The sequence below is a fragment of the Strongyloides ratti genome, assembly GCF_001040885.1.
Source record: "Strongyloides ratti genome assembly S_ratti_ED321, chromosome : 2".
Taxonomy (NCBI): domain Eukaryota; kingdom Metazoa; phylum Nematoda; class Chromadorea; order Rhabditida; family Strongyloididae; genus Strongyloides; species Strongyloides ratti.
Window position 1 is genome coordinate 10,214,041 of NC_037308.1, and position 11,276 is coordinate 10,225,316.

The 11,276-nt window shown below is 23.8% G+C and overlaps 6 protein-coding genes across 6 annotated transcripts; 3 read left to right on the forward strand and 3 right to left on the reverse strand.

Annotated features, from left to right (window-relative positions):
• Positions 1 to 129: 129 nt before the first annotated feature.
• On the forward strand, positions 130 to 2,087 carry SRAE_2000324500 (Leucine-rich repeat and Leucine-rich repeat, typical subtype-containing protein; the record flags this gene model as incomplete). The annotated part of the gene is made up of 2 exons (XM_024654415.1): positions 130 to 270; positions 324 to 2,087. The coding sequence occupies 2 exons, from the start codon at positions 130 to 132 to the stop codon at positions 2,085 to 2,087; spliced, it is 1,905 nt and encodes a 634-aa protein (XP_024507789.1).
• Positions 2,088 to 2,470: 383 nt separating this feature from the next.
• SRAE_2000324600 (ATPase, V0 complex, subunit e1/e2 family-containing protein) lies at positions 2,471 to 2,780 on the reverse strand (the record flags this gene model as incomplete). The annotated part of the gene is made up of 2 exons (XM_024654416.1): positions 2,471 to 2,637; positions 2,687 to 2,780. The coding sequence occupies 2 exons, from the start codon at positions 2,778 to 2,780 to the stop codon at positions 2,471 to 2,473; spliced, it is 261 nt and encodes an 86-aa protein (XP_024507790.1).
• A 346-nt stretch (positions 2,781 to 3,126) lies between these two features.
• Positions 3,127 to 3,456, forward strand: SRAE_2000324700 (Hypothetical protein; the record flags this gene model as incomplete). The annotated part of the gene is made up of 2 exons (XM_024654417.1): positions 3,127 to 3,290; positions 3,336 to 3,456. The coding sequence occupies 2 exons, from the start codon at positions 3,127 to 3,129 to the stop codon at positions 3,454 to 3,456; spliced, it is 285 nt and encodes a 94-aa protein (XP_024507791.1).
• A 2,086-nt stretch (positions 3,457 to 5,542) lies between these two features.
• SRAE_2000324800 (Hypothetical protein) lies at positions 5,543 to 6,610 on the reverse strand (the record flags this gene model as incomplete). Its single annotated transcript, XM_024654419.1, has 1 exon — positions 5,543 to 6,610. The coding sequence occupies one exon, from the start codon at positions 6,608 to 6,610 to the stop codon at positions 5,543 to 5,545; it is 1,068 nt and encodes a 355-aa protein (XP_024507792.1).
• A 1,425-nt stretch (positions 6,611 to 8,035) lies between these two features.
• SRAE_2000324900 (GPI ethanolamine phosphate transferase 2) lies at positions 8,036 to 9,785 on the reverse strand (the record flags this gene model as incomplete). The annotated part of the gene is made up of 3 exons (XM_024654420.1): positions 8,036 to 9,077; positions 9,136 to 9,557; positions 9,611 to 9,785. Coding segments are annotated over 3 exons (1,639 nt in total), but the record flags the coding sequence as incomplete, so codon positions are not given.
• A 590-nt stretch (positions 9,786 to 10,375) lies between these two features.
• Positions 10,376 to 11,065, forward strand: SRAE_2000325000 (Elongation factor 1-beta; the record flags this gene model as incomplete). Its single annotated transcript, XM_024654421.1, has 2 exons — positions 10,376 to 10,467; positions 10,513 to 11,065. 2 exons carry the CDS (start codon positions 10,376 to 10,378, stop codon positions 11,063 to 11,065), a joined length of 645 nt encoding a protein of 214 aa, XP_024507794.1.
• Positions 11,066 to 11,276: the final 211 nt, after the last annotated feature.

Genomic DNA, 11,276 nt, shown 5'->3' on the forward strand with positions numbered 1-11,276 from the left:
TTTATGGATTCTTTTAAATTTTATGTGATAAGTGTTCTAAATTGATAATAAAAACAATTTTTGTATATTAATGTTCATTTCTACATCTATAGAATAATTATTGAAATTATATTAAGCTTTATATATTTAATGAAAATGAACATATTTACATTTTCTAAACTAACTTTTATTGTAATACTTATAATTAAAATATCATTAACTTTACAAGGAAAAAATAAATGCAAATATATTGATTATCATATCAAAAAAATAACAGAAAAAGATGAAGAAGTAAGTTTTTTTTTTTAATTTATATTTTTTATATAAAAAAATTATTTTGTTAGAGAGCTTGTAAATGCTATAGTAATCCAAGAATATTTATGCATCCATCAACAGCAGATAAAAGTTATGGATTTTCTGATTGGATTGGTTGTACAAGAAAAAGTGTACCTGCAATTTTTAAATCATTAACATCAATAAATGAGACAGTTAAAGCAAATATATATATTTACAATTCTGCGTTATCAGTACTACCAAGAGGAATGTTTGATAAAATAAGACCTTCAGCATTGGCTATTGAAGATAGTAATTTAAGTATGATAAGACCTAATTCTATTAGCGTTATTGGATCACAATTAAAATCTCTTATATTAAGGAGAAATATTATTAAAACATTTGAAGCTAATGTATTTGAAAATGTTACACAACTTGAATATCTTGATTTAAGTTTTAATAAAATATCTGCCTTGAAAAAAGGAATGATTCCAAATCTTGAAAAATTAGAAATTTTTTATGTGGTAAAGAATGATATTAATTTTATAGAAAATGGATTTTTTGAAGGATTTAAAAATTTAAAAAAATTAAATTTAGCAAAAAATAAATTAGAAATTATAAATTCATCAACTTTTAAAGGACTTGAAAATCTTGAACATTTAAATTTAGAGGGTAATGAAATTCAATTCATTGAAAAAGATGCCTTTATTGGATTAAAAAAACTTCAATTTTTAAATCTTGGAAATAATAATATTTTCCAATTATATTTATCTAATTTACCTGATCTTCAAAAAATTCATTTATTTTATAATGCAATTGACAATCTAACGGAACTTGTCTTTAATAATCTTAAAAATTTAAAATATCTTAATATGGATAATAATCCAATTGCGCGAATAAATAATACTGATCTTGAAACATTAAAAGAATCACCAAATATAGAATTCATTTCTTTTGCTCACAGTAAAATTGAAATTGTTGAGGCAAAAGCTTTTGAGCATATCAAAAATCTCAAAATTCTTTCTATGATGGATAATGAAATTTATGAAATTGGAAATAAAGAATCATTTTTGAAACCATTAACAAAATTAACGACATTAATACTTTCAAGTAACAGAATTGAAACAATTGAGCAAAATGATTTAAAAGGACTTTCAAATCTTCAAATATTAAATTTAGAAAATAATATGATTGTAAATATTTCAAGTGGAGCTTTAGATTCAATGGAATCAATAGAAAATTTATATTTAAATGGTAATAGATTATACTATTTACCTGAAAAATTATTTAACTCATTTGACAAAAGTAAGTTAAAAAATGTTGACTTATCAGACAATCCATGGGAAGCAATTTGTGGAAAATCTTGGATTTCACATTGGTTAGAGGATATTGGTGATGCAAATAGACCAACTGGAGATTTAAATTCACTTACAACTAAATGTGGTACTGTAGCTTTCTATGAAAATGATAATGACCCAATTTATATAACTATTGTCGCTACAATTTTAGCGGCACTATGTTTGATTAGTCTTTTAACAATAGCCTACTTCTATTTCGAGGATTCAAGGCATACATTTAGGTTACATCATTCATTGAAACAATTTCCAGCTGAATTATTAAAAAAGATATCAAATTACACAGCAAACAATGTCAAGCCTGAAACAGATAATCAAAGTCTCATTAAAACAACATTAGAATCTAAGTCTGTTATCAGACCGCTAAGTACCATCTACGAAACCGAGTCATTGTTAGAAGAATTCAATGAAGTTAAAACAAGTCATGAGGGACTTAATAATGATACAAGCAAGAAACGGGTTCGTTTTGACGGTGTTTAAGATATAATGTTTCAGAACACTTGAGAACATTCAAATAAACTAATGGACAACTAACTATAAAAAATAATTATTGTGGAAAAATCTGTTACAACTGTATCCTGATCTCTTGATCATCTATAATTTTATTTTTCTTCATTCATTGTATATAAATATAACATCTCATTGCCATGTTAAAAGTGCATTTTTTTTTAGATATTTGAATTAACTTAAAATTGGCAATTAATAAATATTCAATTATTTTTCTTATTCATTAAAAAAAATTAATATTATATTTATTTATTGATTTATTTTGTCAATGAAATTAAGTATTAAAAATTGTATTAATAAAAAAAGAATTACAGTTAGTTCAACATTACAAGTTATATTAATTTCAATTAAGAAATTTATTTTGAAACTAATACTTTAGCATTACCCCATTGTTTGCTAATCCATTTTATAGTTCTTACTGGTATTTGAGGTCCAATAAGTGGATTTAATTGATGGAGAAATACTATAATCCAAAACATCCAACAACAGACGGCTGTCAAAATAATCATAGTTCTAATGATACCTACAAACTTATTAAAAAAATTATCTGTAGAAATTAATAAAAATCTAACCTTTATTAGGGCCATTTGGAACTAAAAATGGACCCAATAAACCAACAATAAGCCAAAAAGCACTAACAGATACTAATGGTATCCATATAGCCATTTCTCTGTATATTAGTCTAAAAATAAATAACTAAATAAATATAATAAAAATATGTAATATAATGATTCAAAATTATATGTTAAAATAGTAGTTAAAAGACAAAGATCAAAAACTAATAAAAAGAAAAAAAAATTTGTTCTATAATGATATTTAAAAATGTAAATGGTATCAATGGTATAGTATTGTGATCCAAAATGATAGTGTAATTTTTTTATTTTTAACTAAAAAATATACTATTTGGAAAAATGATTTTTGTTTATGGTAGTCTTAAAAGGAATTTTCATAAAAAATTTGATAAGAAATAATAAAAATATTAAAAGTAAAATTTTTTTTTTATTTTTTTATCATGGTATCTGCATTTATTGGACCAAAATTGTCTGCCTTTCTCATTTTTATGTCTGGATCTGGGGTGATATTTCTCGGAATTTTGGGAGCATTTTTTTATTCTAATGCTGTAACACTATTTCCTGATCTACACTTCGCAGAAAACACTATTGATCCATCAGTTTTGTAAGTTTCTTATCTTTTTTTTTTGTAAAATCAATTTTTTTAAAGAGAAATTGAAAGTAAATATTATGAAAAAGCAACTCAATGCTGGATTGCTACAGCAATGTATGCTGTTACCTTCATTTTAGTACTTTGGCAAAACAGATATAATACAGTTTCAATGTTTTGAAATTATAAATAACTTTTTTAATCACCATATATTATTTTTTGGTATTTTATCTACGAGTATCAAATAAATTGATGGTCATTATTCTTACTGATAACATATTATTTAACTTTTAATTACCATCAAATATAAATATATTAAGAATGACCTTACAATATATTTATTTAATCTGTTTTTTATAACTTTCATGAAAATTAAATATAATATGACAAGAATTTTAATATAAATGTTTGATTGATAGAGAAAATTAATTTTATTTTTTTTTTGAAACAATTTTTTTTATCATTTTATACGCAAACGATAACATCAAATAATTTTAAATATTTTTAAAAAGAAAAAATGTTAGTGAAAGCTTTTAAGTGAACTTTGTTTTTTTTTTCTGTGTATTATTAAATATTATTAATGTGCAAGCTTATTTTTTTTTCTATTTGTATTAATTTATCAAGCAATTTTTTAATGTTTTTTTTTTTAAAAAAATACATTATTGTAAATTAAAAACAAATTTTTTTAAATAAATATATTAATATATTTATTTTTATTATTTTTAAGTGAATGAGATATTTTAAATGATAATATATTTTGAGATCGAAATATGCTTATATATTTTTTGGATTATTTGTGTTTCATAATAATATTAGATTAGTACAAAATGTAAATATTTTATTACTAATCTATTTACATTTTCTTTTTGCTTTGAGTGCCTTTAAATATAATCGTGTGATGTTTAATTTTGAAATTTGTAATATTTATATATTAACGTATTCAATTTGTCTTTTTGAAGCTTATGTTTTGTTGATAGCATATTTTCATCAATATACTTAATAATTTTATTTTATAATTCTGTCTTTTCAATTCATAAATATTTTTTTGTACAAGTATAATATATGCATCATGGTAAAGATTATTAAAAATTTATTAATTTTTAACATTGATAATACACTGATTATTATGATTAAATAATAAGAAATTATAATATATAGATTTTTTATTTTTTAAAGTATTAAAAATTAGTTTAATATTTAAATCAATTACATTTAAAAAGTAACCATACTAGTATTTTAAATTTTTGTAGGATAAATTGTGTCAGGAAATTTTTTTGTAAACTTTAAATTATTAAAACTATTTATCTTCTTGGTTTTAACAAAATATTGCAACACGCAAAAAAATTTTTTTTATAATTTTCGTAGTACGGAATAGTTTGTTTTTTTTATAAATTTTTTAAATAAAATCAACAACAAAAAAAATGACAGTAAATTATCGGTACACACGCAAACACTTTTTCTTTACATTTATGCACAATTTTAACACTTTTTTTGTAGTAATTAAAGGAATTAATTTTCAAATTAAAATTTTGACTTTATATTTACGATAAAATTTGTAGAAAAATAGGTAGAAAGTTAAAATTATATGAAAAATTATGATACTTTAAATAAATTGATAAATATTTGATATCAAAAAGTGACATTTTAAAAGATCAAAAAATACGAATAATATATATAAGAAATTAAAAAATTAACATACTAAACAAATAACAAGTAAAATTAACGATAAAGAAAATATTTAGAAAGTGATTGATATATTTATTAATAACTTTAGTTAAGCAATAAACAAATTACTCTGTAAACAGAAATATTAAACAACTTTACAAAAATACAAAATTAGATGTACTTTGGTAAAATAGTCAGATGCTAAACATTAATTTGTCAAACACATCAAAAATAATGTTATGGTTATAAAGAAACTATCATTATTTTTATTAGTACTTTAAATTTAATATATAAAAATATATTTTAAAAAGTTAAGATAAAATATCATTCTTTAATGTAATTTTTATTTATACAGAAAAAGCACTTGAAACTTTTTAAAGTTATTTAATTTTATAAAATAATTATAAATTTAAATAATTTTTAATAAAAATAAATTAATATTTACCCGATATTTTTAAATATTAAAAAAAATGGAGGTGATTTAAATATAAAGAAAAATTTTAAAAAAAGGTTAAAAAAATTTATTGAAAATTTTAACTAAGATCTTAAAAGAGTATCTATACAAAAAGTAAAAAAAAAGGTTTTAAAGATATTAATATTTTTTAATATCCTGATGGTTGAGTTTCTGGGACACTTGGGCTTGGAGCGGCATTGTATTCTTGTTTGGTTTCTGTAACTGTTTGTTCAACAGGTGCTGGAGCTGGAGCAACTGGAGCTGGTGCACCATATCCAGGTGCTGGTGCTTCTGGTACTGGAGCTGGTGCTGGGGCTGGAGTAACAGCTTCATCACCATATGCAGCTCCTCTCTTCTTTCTGTATCCAGATTGTTCAACTTTAGCTGGCTCAACAACGGCATTGTATTCTTGTTTGGTTTCTGTAACTGTTTGTTCAACAGGTGCTGGAGCTGGAGCAGCTGGGGCTGGTGCACCATATCCTGATGCTGGTGCTTCTGGTACTGGAGCTGGTGCTGGGGCAGGTGTAACAGCTTCATCACCATAAGCAGCTCCTCTCTTCTTTCTGTATCCAGATTGTTCAACTTTAGCTGGCTCAACAACGGCATTGTATTCTTGTTTGGTTTCTGTAACTGTTTGTTCAACAGGTGCTGGAGCTGGAGCAGCTGGAGCTGGTGCACCATATCCAGGTGCTGGTGCTTCTGGTACTGGAGCTGGTGCTGGGGCTGGTGTAACAGCTTCATCACCATATGCAGCTCCTCTTTTCTTTCTGTATCCAGATTGTTCAACTTTTGCTGGTTCAACAACGGCATTGTACTCTTGTTTGGTTTCTGTAACTGTTTGTTCAACAGGTGCTGGAGCTGGAGCAGCTGGAACTGGTGCACCATATCCAGGTGCTGGTGCTTCTGGTACTGGAGCTGGTGCTGGGGCTGGAGTAACAGCTTCATCACCATATGCAGCTCCTCTCTTCTTTCTATATCCAGATTGTTCAACTTTTGCTGGTTCAACAACGGCATTGTATTCTTGTTTGGTTTCTGTAACAACAGTTTCAACTGGTGCAGGTGCTACTGGAGCTGGAGCGCCATAACCTGGAGCAGGAGCTGGAGGTGCTGGGGCTGGTGTAACAGCTTCATCACCGTATCCAGCTGAACGACTAACAATAGATTTTGCTCCAACTGAAGCAGCAAGACCAATAAAAACAATATTAAAGAATTTCATTTTTGATTATGAAAAGTAGATTATTAAGTTATACAATCTTTGACAAGAAAGAGTATATTTTTGATAACCTCTCGAATACTTATATATACATTCTTAAATTTTTTTGGAGTATCTTTTTTATAAACATTACTAAATTTTTTACTCCTCATTGTAAAGTTCCACCCATTTGAACAGCTTTTTGAATGATAATGAAACTGGTATAATTCCAAGGTTTTTGTTGCAACCAAATATTAAGAAAAATATTGAGAAAAGTTTAGATTGATAAAATAATATAAATTACCTTGAAGATTTTAATCAGGCACTTCTTTATGTATAGGTTATTTGTTTATCTTTCAAATTCTGATTTAATTACTTTTTTTATAATAATAAAAATTTAAAATTACACTTACTATTAAACTTTGCACTCCATTGATAAAGGTTAAAATGCATAAAAGGTACAAACAATTTTTGTAAATAACTTTTATAGAATTTTTACTCCTTCGTCAATAATGATTTTCTATTATTTTTAACCTTGAAAAAGTATTTTCGTAAAAATAAACTTTCAAAATAGTAACAAAAGAAAGATAATTAAATTAATTTTTGAAACATTTTATTTATCTTTAATATTTATTATTTTAAATTATAATATAAATAAATATTGTTATTAAAAATAAAATTATATCTATTATATATTTTGGGGCAAATGTTGACCATACCATTATGTGATTTTGAAAAATTATCAATGACAATTCTGATACAGTAAGTGATAAAATTCTTACAAGTATTTGGTAAAGTAAAAAATGTTTTATATGTACATCATTAGTTGATATTTTTTTTTCTTTTAATTTATTCCTTAAAAATTTATTATTTATTTTTTATATATAAACAAAAAAAAAATTTACCAAATATATCCATAAATGATAAGATAACTTGAGAAAGTATGTATAAATAAGCGTAAAGACATTGATAATAAATTATCGCTTATTAATGCCACACTTGTAACTGATAAATCCAATGAAGAAAATGTAAGTAAATTTCCATTAAAATAAAAAGCTGCTTCATTTAATAATGTTAATGTTATAGCAGTACATTTTTGGGTTAAAAAATTATTCTTTAAAAGAATTTTTAATATATATATAAGTAAAAGTAAATATATAATCAGATATGGTGGTGTAAATAAATATGTTATAATAAATATTTTTAATATTAGTTTAATTTTCGATGATGGAATTAAAATAATATATAAAAGTGGTATAATATAAAGTAGAAATAGATAAGATATATTTGAGATTGAAAAGATTTTAATTAATGTAAAAGAAGTAAAAGGATAAAAAAAATGAATACTAAATGATTTTTTGTATAACTTTTGAATAAATATTAAAGATAAAATATATGAATAAAATGATATACTATAATGATTAAAAAAAGTAATATTATCACTAATACTAATAATATCCCTCATAATAGGTTCTAACCAACGTCCCTTTCCAACAAGATTTGAATTATTTTGTGGAATCAAATATCTTCTACGTACATGTTGCATTAAATTATGCATTATACTACATAAAAACATAATTTTTAAAGTTTTAAACATTCTAATACTATCCTTAAATTGAATCATTTTTAAAACAAGAAATGTTTGAAGCAAAAAAAACCATACATCACTAGCTTCATCAATAAAACTAGAGCCCATAAAAAATAATGATATAATGATAAAAAGAATAATATTTAATCTTTTAAGATTTTCAATTTCACTAAAGATATAACAAGATACTCCAATTAATGCTAGTGTAAAAGCAAAATAAACCAGAACATAATTTGGTGTTGGTGTATTCAGAAGAAATGGCTTTCGTAAAGTTTTTATAATTTCTTCACATTCTATTATATTTTTAATGTTTATTTTATTTTCTTTCTCACATTTAGTTATAATTTCATTAAACATTAAATTTATACATTCTTCAGCTTTATGAAGGATTTTTTTATCTAATTTAAAATTCAAAATAAAATGCTTTAAATTAACTATAACTAAATACATTTTTTCATACAAATCTGATGTAAAATCATATGCAATACCAATACTATCATTAGTTGTTTCAATACCATATAAATTTAAAATTGTTGGAGTAATATCTAATTGATAAATTTCATTTATATTTTTACTATTATTAAATATTTTATCTTTTATTGAAATTAAAAATCCAGATTCAATTTCATCTTTTTCAGAACCACCATGACTTCCAAAAGCATTCATACCATGATCACCACTAATTACAATTACATAACTATCATTTTTAGATGACATTTCATTATATATTTTAAAAATATATTCATCTAATTCATTAATTTTCTTCTCTATCATTTTACCTTTATCATTATTTAGGAAATGCCCAGCCTGGTCTAGTCCGAGAAAATATATTAATAAAAAATCCCAATTAAAATATTTATCCTTCATTACATAATTAATATGGTTACCAGTTATTAAGTCAACCTAAAAAAAATTTTTTTTAATTATTTACCAAATTAAATCATAATATAAAATATTTTACGTCGTTAAAATGCTGAAGGTCTGTTGTTGTAATTGTTTTGACAGAATCTTTTGTAAAAATATTTGGAAACCAAGAGAAAATTAAATAATCCCCTAAGCATAACATTTTTTTCCCATTTTCTTTCAATTTATTAAATAAAGTATCTCCGGAGATTATTGATGAACCAAGGTTAAAAATAGAATCCATAAATGATGCATCTCTTCCGGTAAATAATCTTTTCATTCCAGATAATGTAAAAGTAGGATAAGAACAAAAGTTTTTGTATAATGAAAATGTACCCGAAGACACTAATTTCATAACTTTTTTCATTTTAATGGATGATGTGGTATTGGAGAGAAAACGAAATGCTAATCCATCAACAAGAATAAATACAACTTTTGTTTTATTTTTATACTCAAATAAATCATTATATTTATTACATTCTGAAAAAAAAAAAATAAAAAGTAAGTTCAGTATTTTTTTTTTCATTACGCACTTTTTTTTAAATAATTAATGGTTTCATTGTGTTTTAACTTTAAAACAAGATGACTTTTATCATTGAAAATATAATTATTTCCTAGTTTAATTTTTATGTTGAAAAATCCATAGGTAAAAAAAATTATTGATAAACAAAAACATCCAACAAACAAAAATTTTTCTTTCTTTTTCATAATACTTTAAATATATTTTCTAAAATTAATATAAAAATAATTTTTAATTGTAAAAGAAACTATTTAAAACATAGTTATCTCTCATTAAAAGTTAATTATTAGTATATCAATACACGAGTGATTTTAAAACAAAAAATGAATATGCAAATTTTTCATAGATAATTTTAATTTCTATAATAAAAGATATAATCACCATTATTCTGATCTCTGGATTTTTATTCAAATTGAAGAAAATCTAAATCATGAATACAAACAAAATTATTTTTAAAAAACTTATTAAAAGACTAGATAGTAAGAATGAATTTCATTTTGTATTTATCAAGATAAAAATCATATTTCACATGTTTTTTTAAATATTCTACAAAATGGAACTAAAAATATTTCTAGAATAAAAAAATCAAAAAACAATAGTTAATTTTTAACGAAAAACGACAAATCATCTTAGCACGATATCTAATGTTCTTTTTTGGAATTTTGTTTTCCCAAATATTTTTTAATTTTTCAATTTATTATTAAATAATGTTTTGTGTTCAATTTTTTGTTTTTATCTTATTAAGTATATTTTTTCAAATTTTTTTTTTCAGTTAATTATGACATTCTCTAAAGATTCAATTAATACTACATCTGCTGCTGATTTAGCTGCTTTTAATGCTTATCTTGGAGATTTTCCATATGCCGGAGGGTAAGTTACTAATTAATATAATATTCAATAAAGTATATTATTTAGATATACAATTTCATCCAAAGATTTTACTTTATTTAATCTTTTTAAAAGTACACCATGTTCTAAAGCTTATGAACATCTTTCTCGTTGGTACAAAAATGTAGCATCATTCTCTGATTCAGAAAAAAAAGCTTTCGGTGAACCTTCAACAACTGCCGGTGCTAGTAAAGGAGATGACGATGATTTCGATCTTTTTGACTCAGAAGAAGAAGATGAAGAACAAGCTAAAGTTGTTCAAGAACGCTTAAAGGCTTACCATGATAAAAAATCTAAGAAACCAGGTCCAATTGCTAAATCAAATATTATTTATGATGTCAAACCATGGGATGATACAATAAAAATTTCTGATATCGAAGAAGGAATACGTAAAATCGAAAAAGATGGACTTGTATGGGGTGCTGCTAAAGTATTACCAGTTGCTTTCGGTATCAACAAACTTCAAATCTGTTGTGTTGTTGAGGATGACAAAGTTTCATCTGATTGGTTGGAAGAACAAATCACCGATATGGAAGATCTTGTTCAATCTGTTGATGTTGTTGCCTTTAACAAAGTATAAATTTTTTTAACTATAATTAGTTGTTGTTTTAAAAATTATATATTATATAAACAATTATTTAAAAAAAAAAAGTTTTTTTGAATGAAATAATTTATCTTCAAATTTTTAAATTTAAAATCAAAATAAGATCAAAAACGTTTAATGTTTAATGTTTAAGCCTTTTTCAGATCCATCCGATACCAAAACAAAATATATGTATCCAATAATACTT